Source organism: Mixophyes fleayi, chromosome 2 (genome assembly GCF_038048845.1).
Source record: "Mixophyes fleayi isolate aMixFle1 chromosome 2, aMixFle1.hap1, whole genome shotgun sequence".
NCBI lineage: Eukaryota > Metazoa > Chordata > Amphibia > Anura > Limnodynastidae > Mixophyes > Mixophyes fleayi.
In genome coordinates, this window is record NC_134403.1 from 376768550 (window position 1) to 376789915 (window position 21366).

The 21366-nt window shown below is 49.5% G+C and overlaps 1 protein-coding gene across 1 annotated transcript in view; it reads right to left on the minus strand.

Annotated features, from left to right (window-relative positions):
- Positions 1 to 344: 344 nt before the first annotated feature.
- PDXK (pyridoxal kinase) overlaps positions 345 to 21366 on the minus strand; it is a 45556-nt gene continuing 24534 nt past the window's right edge. Inside the window, 8 exon segments of the mRNA XM_075197549.1 lie at positions 345 to 1618; positions 1738 to 1804; positions 9990 to 10126; positions 10872 to 10983; positions 11304 to 11349; positions 13882 to 13967; positions 15269 to 15315; positions 15935 to 16018. Of these exon segments, the coding sequence (XP_075053650.1) occupies positions 1506 to 1618; positions 1738 to 1804; positions 9990 to 10126; positions 10872 to 10983; positions 11304 to 11349; positions 13882 to 13967; positions 15269 to 15315; positions 15935 to 16018 (692 nt within the window). The 3' untranslated portion in view covers positions 345 to 1505.

Genomic DNA, 21366 nt, shown 5'->3' on the forward strand with positions numbered 1-21366 from the left:
GTACATAATTAGGAGTTATAGATCTACCTGTGGTCCTGTCCTCTTGTGGTGGATTCACCTATTTATCAATTGCAAAGAACTGGACAGGTGTTTTCTCACAATGTGGATCCCATACATTCCTATAAAGTATAAGTAAAAGCATGTAGGTAATATCTGCTCATGCATGTGAAAGAGATAACAAGAACATCACCTCTAGATCGGCAGAGTATGGTCAGGATTCACCTGTATATGCCAATGGTAGAGAAAATTCTATGATAACAGATATTCTTTGCTCTGATTGGCTATTTTTTTTCTGATATGTAAAAATACAAGGGAGGGTAACATTGTGATGTCATACACACTGATTCGAACAGGGCCATTTATTAGGTTAAGTCAGTGACTTGGGATGTAGGAAAGATAGTTTTCTGGGAAAACAGAGCTACACTGACTTTGGAGGAAACAAAACACTTCTTGCACAGTTCACTTCTTACACAATACATACAATGTTGTTCAGGTTTAGATCCAGCACAGATTCTGCAGAACATATACAGAGGGATCATCCTAAGGTTCCATTTAAAGGCACTTTTCAGACAGTTAATGGGGTGGAGGGGATCAGGTGAATATCACAGGAGTGGATGAACACAGCAGTTGGATATCAGAGATGAGATGTATACAGACTGTATAGGAGACAGGACAGTAGGGTATAGGAGTAGTGAGAGAGGAGTGAATGCAGTATCTTTTGGAAGGCACAGGGACAGAAGTAAGGAATGTTGTACAGATAGAAGGGTGAGTTCCGGGATACAGAGGCCATGGCAGCTGGAGGTTACAGTGACCAAGACAGCAGGAAGAGTAGAACCTATAAGGAGAAATGTGATGAAGACACAAAGCCCTGAAGAAAGACGAAGATGACAGAATGAATGGAAAAGTGGAATATGGAGTCTACACAGAGACGTCAGGCTGCTACTGTCCAGAATTGTAAACAGCAGGAGGTCAGAACTATGTATATCCTGTGCTACAGAAAAGACACGAATACAAATGAAAACGTGTACAGATGTATATACAGATGGCACAATAAGACAGACAGAAGAATAATGGAGGCCACAAGGAGTCCAGCTTCATTGCAGGCTCCTCGGTCCAGTTCCGATAAGGATTCAGCCACAGAGGTTCCTCTCGTCAGTGATCTCTATGACAATTATTTTATTTACCATGTGCAGCTATAACCACAAATCAACATGTTTGGAGAGATGGTGAAATCCTGCGTCACAGCACACAGATTAGACCCTGAATATGCCCAAATGCAGCTGTGCCAAGAGAGAATCGTGGTGATAACCAGTATGGCCCCTGCATTCTCTCAAGTTGCTGGTAAGTGTTTGACAAAAGGGAAGGGCAGCACCCATTAACGTGGAGAGGGGCCACTCCGAACAAAGCTTCTGCTCCTCTTGGTAACTGGGGCTGCGGGCTCTGTACTGGGCACCAAGGTCACACTCTGGGTTAGGCGTGGTCCGAGGTTTTCTGTTATTCTTCCTCTATAGTATGGAGCCCATTATAATAAGCTCTGGGTTCTCAATGTCTTTTCTGCTCTGCACCATCCTGAGTTCAAGCTGAGCGTAGGAGGGCCTTACGTCAGGGCCAGCTAGAGCTGCAAAGATATAACCAATAAGAATAAGCGGGAGAATGAAATGTCTACACTATGCTGATCTGTCATGTGGAGAGCAAGCTCCCCCTACTGAATAGTATATGGCCCCTCCCAGCACTCACCGCGGGCACTAGTGATTGTCCTCTGTAGCACATGCTGCAGGGCGGAGACAGTCTTCTCACAGGCCAGCTGCAAATCACACAATAGAAAGAGCAGTAAATATTATAGTATATGAGGAAATCTACAATGTGGCAAGCACAAAATTTCAGGAATAAAACCCAACACAGTGGTCTAGGACGCCATTCTCTAGGTTATAGGAGTGACTAGATGAAACCAGAGTCCAGCGTCACATGAACACGGTTTTCGCAGCGTAGAGTCATAATCTTATGGTTTTGAAGTTGTTAATGCGATCACAGGTTGTATTCATGAGGGTTATGTAAATCCAATCCTAAATTATTCTATGGGTGCCAAACTCTGTTAAAAAAAAAATCAGGATTGATGTACTTCCGTTAAAACTCTGTCTCTGAATCCATCTGGGGGACACGGCTACAATGGGGTTGTATGAGGGCTCAGGAGTCGGAACTTAAACAGTTAAACTAAACTTGCTGCTGAGTCCGTCCCTCTGCAACCCATACAAGCCTCAGTATAATCCTAATGGCCCAAGGAGGTGAGCAACCAAACAAGACCACACAGCAGAAGAGCAAAAAGAAGGGAACGCAGTGTCCCCCAGATGGATTCAGGGAAAGACATTTAACAGAAGTACATCAACCCTCTTTTCTCATTTATCCACTCTGGGGGACACTGCTACAATGGGGACATACCAAAGCAGACCCCTAAGGGAAGGAACGCTCTCATAGTGTGGTCCGCAAAACATTGCCGACGCAAACACAATAAACGGATATGAAGGTATGCAGAGAGGACCAGGTGGCAGCCCAACACAGTTGATTTGCAGAAGCCCCATGGCCTGCAGTCCAAGACGCCCCCACAGAACGAGTGGAGTTAGCAGTGATCCTCGCCGGCAAAGGTCTGTGTGAACTCACATAAGCATGCTTAATCATGGACTTGACCCAACGAGCAATGGTTTGCTTTGTGGCCGGAAAACCCCTCTTTTGTAAATCATACTGAACAAAGTGGGAATCCGTCTCTCTGCAAAACAATGTTCTATTCCCAAACACGCAAGGTCTCAACGACATCCAATGATGCAGGGAAAGAGGACACAGAGGAAGATGAACTATACCTAAAAGCCAGAACCACAATATCCTGATTAATGTGGAAACCTGACACAACCTTGTGTAGGAAAGAAGGAACCGTCCTAAGAACTGCCCTGTCGTCATGCAAAAACTAGATATCAGGTCATACAGGACAAGGCACCCAGCTCTGGCACCCTGCTCGCAGATGCTAATGCCAGCAGAAAGACAACCTTCTATGTTAAAAGTTTCAATTCAGTTGAACCCAGAGGCTCAAAAGAGTCCTCTGAAGAATCTCTAAAATCAAATTTAAATCCCAAGGAGCCAGGGGCGGAACATAAGGTGGCTAAACCCGTAAAACGCCCTGGAAAAAAGTATGAACATCCGGCAGAACTGCAAGCCTATGTTGGAAGAATAGAGAGAGAGCAGAGATTTGGACTTTCAGCCAAGTCAGTCGAAGCCCTGTCTCCAAAAGCTGTCTGCAGGAAAGCCAACAAACGGGGTAACTTGAAAGAGTCAGCTCTGGAAGAATGCCGTTCACACCATCTAATGTAAGCACGCCCCACCCTTTGGTATATGCGCGACAAAGTAGGTTTACTCGCTCGCATTAAGGTTTGTACTACTTTGTGCAAGAAGCACTTAGACCTCCAGAGACCGGCCTGAACAGCCACGCCATTAAAGCCAGTCGATGTGAATCCTGATGAAAGGTCCCTATCTTAGCAGGTCGGGACGACGAGGAAGGGCCCAACTCGGTCCATCTGCCCCCTGTAGAACATTGGCGTACCAAACTTGTGTGGGCCAATTTGGGGCCACCAGGATTACCAGAAGGTCTCCCAGACAAACCCGTCTGAGATCCTGCTGAATCATGGGAACTGGCGGAAAGATATCCCAGTTGGAATTTCCAATCCATTGACATCCACTGCTACCGCCCGGGGATCCCTGGTTCTGGAACAAAACCTGGGAACCTGGCAATTGTGCCTTGACGCCATTAAATCGAGATCCAGCAGAACCCATCCCTGAACCAACATCTGAAACACCCAAGGATGGAGTGACCATTTCTCTGGAAGGAACGAATGTCTGCTCAGGAAATCCGGCTCACAATTTTTGACCTCCGGAATAAACACCGCCGAGATGGCTGCAACAAAGGCTTCCGCCAAGGTGAAGATCTGATATGTCACCTTCATGGCTCCTGCACTCTTTGTTCCTCCCTGTCGGTTTACATATTGTCACGGGCACTAGGAGCTCTGCCCAGGATTCACCAGTTGACTATGCTTACCAGAGGGGCGGAGTTTGCACAGCGGTCCTCTAGCAGCAGGGTGAATAGTGGAACGTATATAACAGCAGATGGAGAGAGGATGCCAATGGAATTGATGATAGTCAGTAACTTGCAGCTATACTGGTAGATGGGTCAGCGACTTGCAGCAATAGTGGAAGATGAGTCAGCGACTTGCAGCTACAATGGAAAGGCAGGTTTCAACCACGGAGAGCAGGGTGGACGTGAGCAGGTGAAGGAAGGTAATGGGAGAGTCAGTGGTCTGCGGATAGCAAGTTGTACCACTGCTATAATGGGAAGGCTTGTCCAGGTGTAGGTAGGTAGCGGGAAGTCAGTGGTCTGCGTATAGCAAGTTGTACCACTGCTATAATGGGAAGGCTTGTCCAGGTGCAGGTAGATAGAGGAGGCGCCAGTGGTCTGCGGATAGCAAGTTGTACCACTGCGAGTAGGTGAGGACTTGTCCAGGTGCGGATAAGTGGAGGAATGAAAAGAGTCAATAACTGTATGAAGACAATGAAAGCACAGAGGAACTGTTCCGAACAGATATGCAGCGTTATAGCTAATAGTCTATGGCGGTATGTATACCGCTGATGAGTAGAGAAGCTTGTCCACGAAGATATGCAGGCACAGCAGGAGCGCTGAACGGGTATGGGAACCGCAGGTGAGCAGAGCAGGTAATCCAACAGACAGCTGAGGACACGAGCAGGATACAGGAGTCAGTAGCGGATATGGGATCCACCGATGAGTAGAGCAGGTAATCAGCAGGAAGTTGAAGACACGAGCAGGACACAGGAGACACCTTAAGAGACTCACAGGGAATGAGACTCAAGATCAGGCAACGATGTAATGAGCACAGGTGCCTTAAATAGGGAGAGGTGCCTGATCCACCAATTAGATTAAAAGCAAAGGTCATAAGAGTCCTTGGATGCTGCGCATGCGCAGACCATCAAGATGGCGGACGGCCGCGGCTCAGGACAGGCGCCGGCAGGAAGGCTAGAGAACCACGCACCAGCGCAGAGGCACTCGCGGTCCGGTGAGTGACAGTACCCCCCCCCCCCCCCCCCCTTTTAAAGGTGGGCACAGAACACTTGGAGCCGGGTTTGCCCGGATACTTGGAATAAAATCTTTTTAGAAGAGCTGGAGCATTGAGATCATCTGCGCGGATCCAAGAACGCTCCTCTGGACCAAAGCCCTTCCAATGCATAAGGAAGCGAAGAACTCCTCGCGAAATTTTAGCATCTAAAATATGAGTAATTTCAAACTCTTCCTCTTGATGAACTTGTGCTGGCCGAGGTGCTGAAGGAGGAACAGAGAAACGGTTGATGATAAGAGGCTTGAGTAATGACTAATGGAAGGCGTTGGAGATACGAAGGTTCTTAGGTAATAGTAGTTTGAAGCACAACGGATTTATCACCTGAGTGATCTTATATGGACCAATGAAACGGGGAGCGAACTTCATGGACGGAACCTTCAGGTGAATATTTTTGGTAGAAAGCCATACGCGGTCTCCAATTTTAAGTGGTGGAATAGCTTGCCTCTTTTTATCAGCAAAACACTTGTATCTGGCAGATGTCTTCTTCAGGCAGGAATTAACTTGAGACCAGATATTTTTGAAACTCTGACATACACTCTCCACTGCAAGAACTTGGGTGGCAGGGAGGGCAGGAAATTCTGGGAAAGACGGATGGTGACCGTATACCACAAAGAATGGACTTTTTAAAGATGACTCGTGATACATATTGTTATGGGCGAATTCAGCCCATGGAAGTAAATCTACCCAGTTATCTTGGTTGGCTGAGGAGAACATCCTTATGAAAGTCTCAAGATCTTGGTTGACTCTCTCGGTCTGTCCATTTGATTGAGGATGGTAGGAGGATGATAGTGACAATCGGATACCCAAGGTCTTGCAAAGGGCTCGCCAGAATCTGGAGACGAACTGTACTCCATTATCCGAAATAATCTCAGATGGACATCCATGAATTCGGGAGATCTCCTTGATAAAATGGTCAGCCAGAGTAGATGAGGAAGGTAAACCGGTCAAAGGAACAAAATGTGCCATTTTCGAAAATCTATCCACCACTACCCAGATGGTATTGCACTTTTTACTAGGAGGAAGATCTGAGACAGGCGCCGGCAGGAAGGCTAGAGAACCACGCACCAGCGCAGAGGCACTCACGGTCCGGTGAGTGACACGTATACTACCTCAGTCGCGTTGTCTGACTGAAGATATACCGGCCTGCCCTGCAACAGAGACTGCACTACCCTGAAGTCCCAGAAGCATCTCCTTTAGCTCGAGAATGTTGATTGGCCGGGAGAGGACTCTGCCTGTCCATGGACCCTGCATGCGGAGATGGAGGACAACCACTCCCTAACCTTGAAGACTGGCATCTGTAGTTGCCAAAATCCAGGACCAAGGAACAAAGGAGCGGCCTGCTGTTAAATGGCTCAGATCCAACCACCAAAGGATGGAGAGACAAGCTTCCGCTGAAAGGGTCATTCGTTGAGTGTCGTGATGAAGAGGAGACCCTGACCACTGCCGCAGGAGATCCCACTGGAATCTGCGAGAGTGGAACCAACTGTTTGGAAGGGTCTCGAACATGGACACCATATGCCCCAGGAGCTTCATGGCTAAAAGAATGGATGGCCAAGACTGATGCAGGAGTCTCCTTACCGAATCCTTTAGTGTGCAAGCTTTGGGTTCCATAACGAAAAATCTTTGACACTTGGTTTCCATGAGAAGTCTCAGAAATATCATTCTCTGAGAAGGAACCAAGACTTGGAATAGTTTTTGATCCAACAGTCTTGTTCCAAGGTCCGAATGGTGAGACTCAGGTACTGTTCCAAGTCTAGCCAAGACGGGGCCTTGAGAAGTCGGTTGTCTAAATAGGGAATGATGGTCACACCCAGATTTCTCAAGTGAGCCGCCATTATCTTTATGAATACTCTGAGCACGGTGAAAGTCCGAAGGACATGGAAGTTCTTGCATCCAATTCAGAGCCCACAGTAAAATGCAGAAGAGACTGATGTCCCTGCCAAATTGGAATATGGAGATCAGCGTCCTTGATATCTATAGATGCTAAAAACTCCCGAGGTTCCAAACCCTGGATGACTGAACGAACAGATTTCATCTGGAACATGCTCACCCGGAGGTACAGATTCAGGCCTTTTAGATTAAGGATCGTCCGAAAAGAACCATCTGGTTTTGGAACCTTGAAGATTGGAATAAAAACCTTGTTCCTTTTGAGACTCCAGAACATGACAAAACTCCCGCGGATAAAAAGAGAGGCGATCGATTGAATCATCGACTGTCTTCTTTCCGAATTGCGTGGAAGAAGCGTGTGAAAAAAAATCAATGAGGAGTGAGTCCTGAAAGATCTAAGATGTAGTCTCTAGACATAAATCCTAAGACACAATTGTCTCAATGTCACCGCCCACCGATCCTGAAACAAATGTAGGCAACCCCCTACCCTCGCAAGGAGAGGGGGAATCCCGTCATGCTGAGGGTTTGTCCAAATTCTTGAGAAATGGACGTCTCTTAGAATAAGACCCCCTGCCTCTGACAGCCTGTCACCGAGATCCTTGGGTTCTGCCTCTACTGGTACACTGACCTCTGGGAACCGGATTTCCCCGAAAGGACTGCCGAAATTAACAAAACCTAGGGGCTCATCCTCTAGGAGCATTCACTGGTAGGGAAGTACTCCTCCCCCTGTGGCCTGACTGATCATGGTATCCAACTCATGGATAACCCAATGCTTCCTTCAAATGAATGGCTAACGGAAGAAGCTCTGAATCTTGTAATCCACCCGCTAGTCAATCAGCCCAAGATTCCATAGCCCTGCCAACCCATGCCGAAGAAAACATGGGTCTAAATGTTGAATCAGCAGCAGAAAAGATAGATTTGAGACAACTCTCTATCTTCCTATCCCACGTCCTGGAGGACAGCAGAACTCTGCAAATACAAAGAAGTATGACGAGCCAAACGAGCTACTGGCGCGTCCACTCTGAGTACGTGTTCCCAGCGCTCCACTTCCTGTTCCTGTAGGGGATATAGATTAGCAAACATACGGAGGAACGGAAAACGTCTTATCCGTTCATTCCCAAGCTGCTTCGGCTATCTCCATGAGCTCCACCGAGGAAGAGAAACAAACTATCTTTGGTCTTTTACTCTTAAACAGATCCTGGTTCGAGGAACCCGGCTTCTCTGAGTCTATCAGATCCATGGTCTGACGGACCGCCATAACCAGATCCACAATACCCTGGTTCTTTACCGTCTCATCCCAATCATCCAACTGGGTAGAATCTGAATACTCCATCACTTCCCCGTTCTTCAGAACACCCTTCTGAATCTAACAGAGAAAAAAATGTGAAAGGACTGTTGTCACTTGTTTCTAGATGTAAACATTCTTGGGGAACCCAAAAACCTATTCAAGCAGTCCAATCTTTTTCCTAGGTAAGACGACCAGGCTGGCTCCGATTGGGAAGTCAGAGGGGGAATGGGAGTAGTCTGAGACATGTCCCCTTAATAAGCTGAACTAACAGACACAGACTGTGCCAGAGAGGAAACCCCAAAACAGTAAAAGAACTCTGTCCTTTTACAGAGACTGTGGACACTCAGCTGCCATCTTTTCAGCTGTGACTCCCTCCCTCCGCAATTGTTGACCATCCTTCAGCTAAGTACCAGGGATAAGACAAGTAATTGTATTTCCTTTCAATCTGTGGTGAAAGAACGTCTGACAAAGGTAAAAGCACAAGTGAAGTTTTACGCTTGCTCTAAATGTGCTGCCAAACTTTTTGTGGTTCAGCAGGACCAGGGGGCTGTGTGCGCACAGTGTGAAGTGGGGACTGGTGGAGCGCAGGCACAGGGGGCCACCGCAGTGACGGTGGAGGAGCCAGCATGGGTTTCCTCAATGTGCACTGCCGAGTACTGGCGCGAAAGCTTACCGCTCTGGGATGTACCAAGTGTGGAGGGAGTAATCTCCCTCCAGGTCTCTATTGCGGTGCTCAGAATACCTCCAATAACCTACTTTGATCAGAGCCACCACCAGCCTTCTTTCAGACCTGTTCTTTTGGCTGCGGAGATCCAATCCCCCCCGCGATGGTATCTTCTTATTAATGGGCACTCACCTAACAGGGTTCAGCGTTCTATGCCAGCGGCAGCGCAGACCTGACGGAAGGAACTGTGACAGCCTGCAATCGTGCGGCTGTCACAGCGCTAAGGAGTGGGCACCTGACCTAAATCTCACAGCTTCTCTAAACACCACAACACAGAACGCTATAGTGTTCCCATAACAGATGTAAGTGCTGCCAGCAGCGCTTACATCTCCTCACTAAGGAAATAAATAAAACAGAAAAAATAAGAATAAAATAAGAATAAAAATAAGCTACAGAGCAAGTACTGGATCAGTACTCAGACAGCCCAACTTCTTGGGCACTTAATTTACACTGAGACTAGTAGGAGTTGCAAAGAGGAGAAGTCAGCAAATTTAGTTTGTTAACTGTTTAAGTGCCAACTCCTGAGCTCTCATACAACCCCATTGCAGCAGTGTCCCCCAGAGTGGATGAATGAAAAAATTTATTTCACACCTAATATTAATTTATGATTAATTACTGTATTTATCCATATTATTACATTATACTATTTAATTGGAAAAAAATAAATTATTTTCCATCCACAATTTAAAATAAAATCACCAGAAAATATTGGAAACAAAAGGCAACATGCAAAATAAAATAAGGAAGCTTCTATTTAATAACTGCATAAGATGTGTATAGGACACGGTTCTGCATTTAGTAGAAAGTGTGATTCCGGGGAGCTCCGGGAAATGCAGCCATTATGGGTATAGCGAGGTTGGCATACTTCATAGCGCTTTACAATTGGGATCAAACACAGCAATAAAACAAGGATGACTATTACCTTAAAGTTACTAGGGTGATGGTGTGTCCAGGCTAGGAGCATAGCGGCAAAAAGATCTCCAGTGCCCACAAACACAGCATCCACACGGGGTATCTCTAGGCAGATCCTCAGGCTCTGCGTTTGTCCATCCTCACCCACTGGAGACATGAGACAGTCAGGAGTTCACATTAAGGAGATAAACCTGAGTAGCTGGCACAATAACACGATCATCCAGTATAGTGTGTTCCTCTAGTTACTGCACACTCACAAGTATGCACATAAATAGAGTTACATAGTATAGCTGAAGTTCCACCTTTCATTCTAGCTACAGATCCCTGACCACCCCACATGGTAAGGAATTCCAAACCATAACCGCCCATTACAGTAAAAAACCCTTCCTATGCACATGGTGAGTCCATCTTTCTTCTATACAATACCGGTGACCTTGTCTCCTCTCTATGGTCATTGGTATGAAAAAGTTTGTTACAAAAATCTTTATATTGTTCTCAAATATATTGTTTACAAACTATATGGGTGACCTCTAAGACGCCTCTCTCACCTTCCTCCGCAAAGAAACTATACCGAATTTTAATAACTTCAATTACATTTATTAATGAGGGGTCCATCTAAATCATTTGGAAGTGGTCATATTGGAGGGTCTTATAAGAGGCCATAGAGGATTATGGACTAAATGAGTACGTTTTACTCTAGATCACCTAGCTAGATTATAAAAGATTAAAAAATGAAAAATTTAACATTTCCTCATAACCTGCTTGGCCATTATAAAGAACACTGATCTACTTGTCAGGGTGTTGGTTTGGAAAGGACAAGTCTCACTATTGGAGGAGATCATAGCTGGACTATTAATGGAATTTACAAATGGGGCGTCACTGGATACGATACCTCGTCTCTGGCTTCCCAATGTGATAAGATATTCTGAGCCACGAGATGCTGGAAGGTCCGAGCTGGTGATGACCACGGTTTTTGGCCCCAGAGCATGCAACATGTCCATAACCTGAGATTGTGAATGAACAGAGAATAGATGTGGCATACATAGCAAGTAAGAGGCAGAGGGCTAGGTCTCGACTACAAAAACATTCCAAAACAAGAGTGTGGGAGGATAAAAGCTCTGGACAGAGGCGAGTGGACAGTGGGAAAAATGTGAGAAATGTGGAAATACAGCAACGGCAGGGAGTTACTGAGAAAATGAAACTAGTAACAATGTAACCTCAACATGAAACCTTGACTGTATTCTCGGGAAGTTGCCAGGAAATGGTGGTAGAAGATAGTGTCTCTAGTAGACCATGACACGTCAGAATCAGGCAGAACACTCACCTGTACAGCTTCCTGCTGAGTCCGAATCTTACGCCCTGTTAGCAACCTAGAGATAGACAAAGTATATAAACACAGAGTCCCTGAGAGATAAAATACCATAGAAGATTATATACAGCTCACCAAGACAACCCTTATTAATGGATTTTCCAGAAGAGAATTAAAAAAAAACCAAAAAGAAGCCCCAGATGTCCCTCACACACAGAAACCCCATGCGGGACCATAATAAGATGACTACCCTACTCCTATGTCCAGTTCTATATGCTCAGTGACAGTTGCACTGGTCTGTGACAGTCTAAGGGGGCCCCACTTTCTGGGTAACCTCACTGGCATATGTAAATTTATGCAGAGGAAAGAAGAGGATTTCCATTACTGCTGCTATTTCTGGTGAGACCACTATCTGTGGTGAGTGCAGGGTGTCGGGCAAGTTGAGGAATAAAGGTTAATGCCGCTTGGCACCCCCTCTCGCCAGTAGTTGCTGTATGTCTGGCTAATATGTGTAATACAGTAAGTCTGTGTGTAAATGTGTTGGTAATGCTACTCTTAAATGCTGCCAGGTGGGTTTTTATGCCCCCACCCACCCTGTTCCCCAAAGGAGCTACCATCACTGGAGGGAATAGGGCAGCAGTTGGCACCCTACACCTCCGGCCCCCAGCCGGCTGCTCCCAATCTTATCATGCAGTATACACAAAGTAGGAGGAGGAAGGAGTGCACTGTACTTCGAAGGTTGCCCTCCAGTTATTTCACATTGCCTATGACTGGATTAGGAGTACCCAATAGAAAAGGCATCCACTGAGACATTGTGCCAGCTGCTGGTAGCAGACTTCATGGTCAGTCATGTTGTGCCAGAAGCGCTGGTCAGACCTTAGATCACTCTCCCTGGAAAAGACTGCTAAGTCTAACTGAAAGCATGATCCAAGATGTCCAGCTACAGATCTGATAATTCCCTTTTGATGTACCAAGTATTAATCCTCCTCAAGCTCCCTCTCGGACAGCCCAGAGCTGACCACGGCATTGAGCCTCCTAGAGTGGTATATGCAGGGGGAATTGAGGGGATAGCGCTACAAGGTAACCTGCCCTGCTGAAGCCACACCATCGTGGGTACCGGACATTTGTCAATTGGTATCATTTTTTTGTGTGCCTATATTTTACAATTAAGTTCCAGTTGGACTCTTCCAGCTGGTTCCAAACTCACAAACTCACACGGGTTCAAGATATCCTCAGTTGGCCTATAAGGCTGTCTATGGGCAAACCAGCTACTCGGAGAGATCACTCACCAAGTATCCTCAGGATATCATCCACAAGACCAAGGTTCTGAAGTAAGGAGTATGCTAAGAACTGTGGAGATGTAATCATCAACAGTCGTCCAAAAGTGCAACTTTCCCATAATGCTTACAGACAGGAATAGGAACTGTCCGGCACTGATAGGGATTGAAAAAAAACGAGCTGGACCTGGAATCTCTATCCTTTTGATGAGCCAGAAAGTACATTCAGATAAAAGCAAACTAGCCGAGGTCAGGGACTGGAGAATGTAGTTTAATACAAGTCACTTGCTGGCGTTTAAAATAAATAAATAAATAAATAAATAAATAAATAAAAAGAAATGGTAAATGATTTCAAGGAATCACAAACATTAAACGGGCATGCTATAAACTGGGCTGGTGCGGAAAGTGTCCAAAATAAAAAAATAAAGATTTAATAGCTATTGGATGGAATATGTGACCACTTTATCAGTTACATTGAACTAGTAAACACAGGGATGCTGGCCGATGTTTGCTCTAATGTGTCCCACAGTCGTTATTAGTCTACTGGTTCTGAACTAGAATGAGATCTGATGACTGGAGAGGACATTGCAGGGCTTTCATGGCCTGGAGCGTTATCCCATTCACAGATGATTGCACTGCCAATTCCGAGAGACGCAGTATGTCCCACACCATGACACTCCTAGCACTACCACGGAGCGGCAGGATAGATTCAGGGATTCTCAAGCTTTTCACCAGGAAGCAACAGGGACAAGGACATTATTCCACAGCCCATTTTATGGCGCCTTCTTAGTTTTCATTAACGGAACTGGGACTTGGTGAGGAATCAAGTTATACTTTAAAGTGATCCAATAAAGGTGCCAACGGGTCAGTTTCTACAGGTGACTAAGGCATCCAAGGGGCGGCAACTTCTACTACAAATATGTAGTATCCTCAAACGGCCAGCTACATCTGTGTCGTCTTATTCATCTCTCTGTCCTTCTTCTAGTAGCACACTATATGCACCATCTAAGTCCCACAATGTCTGCTGTCCCACTTCCTCTCACAGACCCCACGTTTCCTCTCCGTCTTCCCTTATGCTGAATGGCGTCTGTATGCCTTCGGTCTGCTGTCTTATTTGAATCCATACATGTATTATTCTGCTTATCTGCATGTATGCTGACTGTTCTCATGTATATATGTTTTCCTGCATGATCTGTCATGTACGGTTTATTATATAACTACGTTTCATGTGTTTATTTTTATTTTGTAAAAATATAATAATAGATAACAGATGACACGCCCAGTCCATCATGTGACCAAGGGTATATTTCACTTACTCAGCTTCAAACTGGTTTGGGGTGATGATATCCGCAACAGGGACAACAAGGTCTTTATAGACCGGAAGAAGTTCCTCTGGAACGTACTAAAAGATAAGTGATAGTGTAAGTGGGGAATACACACAGTGCACTAGACACAGACAGTAAGAGGGGGGGAAAGGGGTAGTGTCAGAGTACACAGACAGGAAGTACTGGGGGCGGGGTGGTAGTGTCAGGGTTCACAGACAGGAAGTACTGGGGGCGGAGTGGTAGTGTCAGGGTACACAGACAGGAGGTACTGGGGGCGGAGTGGTAGTGTCAGGGTACACAGACAAGAAATACTTGGGGCGGGGGGTTTAAGTGAGACAGTCCACGCATTATTGGAGGTGGTACGACAGTGTGAGGGGCATGTAGAGACATGGGGTAGGTCAGTGTGAGGGGCACATACAGACAGTAAAGGGGTAGGTCAGTGTGAGGGGCACATACAGACAGTAAGGGGGTAGGTCAGTGTGAGGGGCACATACAGACAGTAAGGGGGTAGGTCAGTGTGAGGGGCACATACAGACAGTAAGGGGGTAGGTCAGTGTGAGGGGCACATACAGACAGTAAGGGGGTAGGTCAGTGTGAGGGGCACATACAGACAGTAAGGGGGTAGGTCAGTGTGAGGGGCACATACAGACAGTAAGGGGGTAGGTCAGTGTGAGGGGCACATACAGACAGTAAGGGGGTAGGTCAGTGTGAGGGGCACATACAGACAGTAAGGTGGTAGGTCAGTGTGAGGGGCACATACAGACAGTAAGGGGGTAAGTCAGTGTGAGGGGCACATACAGACAGTAAGGAGGTAGGTCAGTGTGAGGGGCACATACAGACAGTAAGGGGGTAGGTCAGTGTGAGGGGCACATACAGACAGTAAAGGGGTAGGTCAGTGTGAGGGGCACATACAGACAGTAAGGGGGTAGGTCAGTGTGAGGGGCACATACAGACAGTAAAGGGGTAGGTCAGTGTGAGGGGCACATACAGACAGTAAGGGGGTAGGTCAGTGTGAGGGGCACATACAGACAGGACGGGGGTAGGTCAATGTGAGGGGCACATACAGACAGTAAGGGGGAAAGTCAGTGTGAGGGGCACATACAGACAGTAAGGGGGTAGGTCAGTGTGAGGGGCACATACAGACAGTAAGGGGGTAGGTCAGTGTGCGGGCACATACAGACAGGACGGGGGTAGGTCAGTGTGAGGGGCATATACAAACAGTAAGGGGGAGGTTAGATAAACTATATACTGAAACACAAACAAGGTGGAGAACGAGAAAGAGAAGCACAGAGACATAGAGGGGGTATACACTGGTGGCAGAGAGTGAAAAGTAACAGGGTCAACGGGGTAAAGAGAATGGCTTTTAATTATGTCATACCATACATCCTTCCCCATTCCATTTATCTCCCAGGACAGGGTCACAGACTGTAGAACGAAAAAATTGGTGTTACTGTACTTCACCTCTACTCCTCCTCAACTATGTCCATCCAACACCTGTTACTTCTCCTCAACTGTCCACACAATGGCAACTACCTACCTCCATCCAACATCCCTTTCATGCTCCTCACCTATGTAAATCCAACACCTCGTTACTCAACTGTCCATCCAATAGCCCCTCCTCCTTCTCAACTATGTCCATCCAACACCTCGTTACTACACTAATCCAACACCCACTTACTTTTCCTCAACTATATCCATCTAACACACCTATATTACTCTAGCTCCACTACGTCCACCTATAACCCCCTTAGTCCTTATCAATCTACATCCACCATCCCCTTCCCACACTCCTTGCTATGTCCACCCAACACATTCCTAGTTCCACCTCTAACACCCTTTTATTACTCCTCTTCTACACCGCTACTAACACCCACATCTACTAAACCAATTGGGTAAGAAACCCTGACTCCTTTCTAGTCACTTCATATAGCTACCCTCATTAATCTTCTCTAACATCATGAAATACCCTAATTCACTCAAACTTACTACTCCCATACCCAAACCGGTAAATTTGTTTTCACACCAATTAAACCTTCCTTCATACCATACACTAGATGCGGGTTCTGGCGTTTTAGTTCCTGGACAATATCCACAACCCTGGCCAAGAAGGAAGAATCTCGTGTATAACCTACAGAAGAGAAGACCCATGTCACCACCAGAATACAGGAGAGAGAGGGAGAGCGCTCACACCACAAGAGAGAGAGAAAGAAGAACTGTCAGAGAGCGAGCAGCACTCACACGAGAGAGAGAGTGCGAGCACAGAACTGGCACGCGAGAGAGACAGCGACCAGCACACACGAGAGAGAGAGCGAGCGACCAGCACACACGAGAGAGAGAGCGAGCGACCAGCACACACACACACGAGAGAGAGCAAACGACCAACACACACACACACGAGAGAGAGAGCGAGCGACCAACACACACACACGAGAGAGAGAGAGTGCGAGCGACCAGCACACACACACACACACACGAGAGAGAGAGAGAGTGCGAGCGACCAGCACACACACACACACACACACGAGAGAGAGAGAGAGAGAGTGCGAGCGACCAGCACACACACACACACACGAGAGGTGAGAGAGCGAGCGACCAGCACACACACGAGAGAGAGAGAGAGCGAGCGACCAGCACACACACGAGAGAGAGAGCGAGCGAGCAGCACACACACGAGAGAGAGAGAGAGAGCGAGCGAGCAGCACACACACGAGAGAGAGAGAGAGAGCGAGCGAGCAGCACACACACGAGAGAGAGAGCGAGCGAGCAGCACACACACGAGAGAGAGAGAGAGAGAGCGAGCGAGCAGCACACACACGAGAGAGAGCGAGCGAGCAGCACACACACGAGAGAGAGCGAGCGAGCAGCACACACACGAGAGAGAGAGCGAGCGACCAGCACACACGAGAGAGAGAGAGAGCGAGCGACCAGCACACACGAGAGAGAGAGCGCGAGCGACCAGCACACACGAGAGAGAGAGAGAGAGCGCGAGCGACCAGCACACACGAGAGAGAGAGAGAGAGCGCGAGCGACCAGCACACACGAGAGAGAGAGAGAGAGCGACCAGCACACACGAGAGAGAGAGAGAGAGAGAGCGACCAGCACACACGAGAGAGAGAGAGCGAGCGACCAGCACACACACACGAGAGAGAGAGAGAGCGAGCGACCAGCACACACACACGAGAGAGAGAGAGAGCGAGCGAGCAGCACACACACACGAGAGAGAGAGAGCGAGCGACCAGCACACACACGAGAGAGAGAGAGCGAGCGACCAGCACACACACGAGAGAGAGAGAGCGAGCGAGCAGCACACACACGAGAGAGAGAGAGAGAGAGCGAGCGAGCAGCACACACACGAGAGAGAGAGAGAGCGAGCGAGCAGCACACACACGAGAGAGAGCGAGCGAGCAGCACACACACGAGAGAGAGAGAGAGAGAGCGAGCGAGCGAGCAGCACACACGAGAGAGCGAGCGAGCGACCAGCACACACACGAGAGAGAGCGCGAGCGACCAGCACACACGAGAGAGAGAGAGAGAGAGCGAGCGACCAGCACACACGAGAGAGAGAGAGAGCGAGCGACCAGCACACACGAGAGAGAGAGAGAGAGAGAGCGAGCAGCACACACGAGAGAGAGAGAGCGAGCGACCAGCACACACGAGAGAGAGAGAGAGAGAGCGAGCGACCAGCACACACACACGAGAGAGAGAGAGAGCGAGCGACCAGCACACACACACGAGAGAGAGAGAGAGAGAGCGAGCGACCAGCACACACACACGAGAGAGAGAGAGAGAGCGAGCGACCAGCACACACACACGAGAGAGAGAGAGAGAGCGAGCGACCAGCACACACACGAGAGAGAGAGAGAGAGCGAGCGACCAGCACACACACGAGAGAGCGAGCGACCAGCACACACACGAGAGAGCGAGCGACCAGCACACACACGAGAGAGCGAGCGACCAGCACACACACGAGAGAGCGAGCGACCAGCACACACACACGAGAGAGAGAGCGACCAGCACACACACACGAGAGAGAGAGCGACCAGCACACACACACGAGAGAGAGAGAGCGACCAGCACACACACACGAGAGAGAGAGAGCGACCAGCACACACACACGAGAGAGAGAGAGCGACCAGCACACACACACGAGAGAGAGAGAGCGACCAGCACACACACACGAGAGAGAGAGAGCGAGCAGCACACACACACGAGAGAGAGAGAGCGAGCGAGCAGCACACACACGAGAGAGAGAGCGAGCGAGCAGCACACACACGAGAGAGAGAGCGAGCGAGCAGCACACACACGAGAGAGAGAGAGAGAGCGAGCGAGCGAGCAGCACACACGAGAGAGAGAGCGAGCGACCAGCACACACACGAGAGAGAGCGCGAGCGACCAGCACACACGAGAGAGAGAGAGAGCGCGAGCGACCAGCACACACGAGAGAGAGAGAGAGCGCGAGCGACCAGCACACACGAGAGAGAGAGAGAGAGAGCGAGCGACCAGCACACACGAGAGAGAGAGAGAGAGCGAGCGACCAGCACACACGAGAGAGAGAGAGAGCGAGCGACCAGCACACACGAGAGAGAGAGAGAGAGAGAGAGAGAGAGCGAGCAGCACACACGAGAGAGAGAGAGAGAGAGAGAGCGAGCAGCACACACGAGAGAGAGAGAGAGAGAGAGCGAGCGACCAGCACACACGAGAGAGAGAGAGAGAGAGAGCGAGCGACCAGCACACACACACGAGAGAGAGAGAGAGCGAGCGACCAGCACACACACACGAGAGAGAGAGAGAGAGCGAGCGACCAGCACACACACACGAGAGAGAGAGAGAGAGAGAGCGAGCGACCAGCACACACACACGAGAGAGAGAGAGAGAGCGAGCGACCAGCACACACACACGAGAGAGAGAGAGAGCGAGCGACCAGCACACACACACGAGAGAGAGAGAGAGAGAGCGAGCGACCAGCACACACACACGAGAGAGAGAGAGAGAGCGAGCGACCAGCACACACACACGAGAGAGAGAGAGAGAGCGAGCGACCAGCACACACACACGAGAGAGAGAGAGAGAGCGAGCGACCAGCACACACACGAGAGAGAGAGAGAGAGCGAGCGACCAGCACACACACACGAGAGAGAGAGAGCGAGCGACCAGCACACACACGAGAGAGCGAGCGACCAGCACACACACGAGAGAGCGAGCGACCAGCACACACACGAGAGAGCGAACGACCAGCACACACACACGAGAGAGAGAGCGACCAGCACACACACACGAGAGAGAGAGAGCGACCAGCACACACACACGAGAGAGAGAGAGCGACCAGCACACACACACGAGAGAGAGAGAGCGACCAGCACACACACACGAGAGAGAGAGAGCGACCAGCACACACACACGAGAGAGAGAGAGCGACCAGCACACACACACGAGAGAGAGAGAGCGAGCGAGCAGCACACACACGAGAGAGAGAGAGCGAGCGAGCAGCACACACACGAGAGAGAGAGCGAGCGAGCAGCACACACACGAGAGAGAGAGAGAGAGCGAGCGAGCGAGCAGCACACACGAGAGAGAGAGCGAGCGACCAGCACACACACGAGAGAGAGCGCGAGCGACCAGCACACACGAGAGAGAGAGAGAGCGCGAGCGACCAGCACACACGAGAGAGAGAGAGAGCGCGAGCGACCAGCACACACGAGAGAGAGAGAGAGAGCGAGCGACCAGCACACACGAGAGAGAGAGAGAGCGAGCGACCAGCACACACGAGAGAGAGAGAGAGCGAGCGACCAGCACACACGAGAGAGAGAGAGAGAGAGAGCGAGCGACCAGCACACACGAGAGAGAGAGAGAGAGAGCGAGCGACCAGCACACACACACGAGAGAGAGAGAGAGCGAGCGACCAGCACACACACACGAGAGAGAGAGAGAGAGCGAGCGACCAGCACACACACACGAGAGAGAGAGAGAGAGAGCGAGCGACCAGCACACACACACGAGAGAGAGAGAGAGAGAGAGCGAGCGACCAGCACACACACGAGAGAGCGAGCGACCAGCACACACACGAGAGAGCGAGCGACCAGCACACACACGAGAGAGCGAGCGACCAGCACACACACGAGAGAGCGAGCGACCAGCACACACACGAGAGAGAGAGAGAGCGAGCGACCAGCACACACACACGAGAGAGAGAGAGAGAGCGAGCGACCAGCACACACACACGAGAGAGAGAGAGAGAGAGAGCAACCAGCACACACACGAGAGAGCGAGCGACCAGCACACACACACGAGAGAGAGAGAGCGACCAGCACACACACACGAGAGAGAGAGAGCGACCAGCACACACACACGAGAGAGAGAGCGACCAGCACACACACACGAGAGAGAGAGAGAGCGACCAGCACACACACACGAGAGAGAGAGAGAGAGCGACCAGCACACACACACGAGAGAGAGAGAGAGAGCGACCAGCACACACACACGAGAGAGAGAGAGAGCGACCAGCACACACACACACGAGAGAGAGAGAGCGACCAGCACACACACACACGAGAGAGAGAGAGCGACCAGCACACACACACACGAGAGAGAGAGAGCGACCAGCACACACACACACACGAGAGAGAGAGAGCGACCAGCACACACACACACACGAGAGAGAGAGAGCGACCAGCACACACACACACGAGAGAGAGAGAGCGACCAGCACACACACACACGAGAGAGAGAGAGCGACCAGCACACACACACGAGAGAGAGAGAGCGACCAGCACACACACACGAGAGAGAGAGAGAGCGACCAGCACACACACACGAGAGAGAGAGAGAGCGACCAGCACACACACACACACGAGAGAGAGAGAGCGACCAGCACACACACACACACGAGAGAGAGAGAGAGCGACCAGCACACACACACACACACGAGAGAGAGCGACCAGCACACACACACACGAGAGAGAGAGCGACCAGCACACACACACACGAGAGAGAGAGCGACCAGCACACACACAAGAGAGAGCGACCAGCACACACACAAGAGAGAGAGAGCGACCAGCACACACACACGAGAGAGAGCGACCAGCAGACACACGAGAGAGAGAGCGACCAGCACACACACGAGAGAGAGAGAGCGACCAGCACACACACGAGAGAGAGAGAGCGACCAGCACACACACGAGAGAGAGAGAGCGACCAGCACACACACGAGAGAGCGACCAGCACACACACGAGAGAGCGACCAGCACACACACACGAGAGAGCGACCAGCACACACACACGAGAGAGCGACCAGCACACACACACGAGAGAGCGACCAGCACACACACACGAGAGAGCGACCAGCACACACACGAGAGAGCGACCAGCACACACACGAGAGAGAGAGAGAGCGACCAGCACACACACGAGAGAGAGAGAGCGACCAGCACACACACGAGAGAGAGAGAGCGACCAGCACACACACGAGAGAGAGAGAGC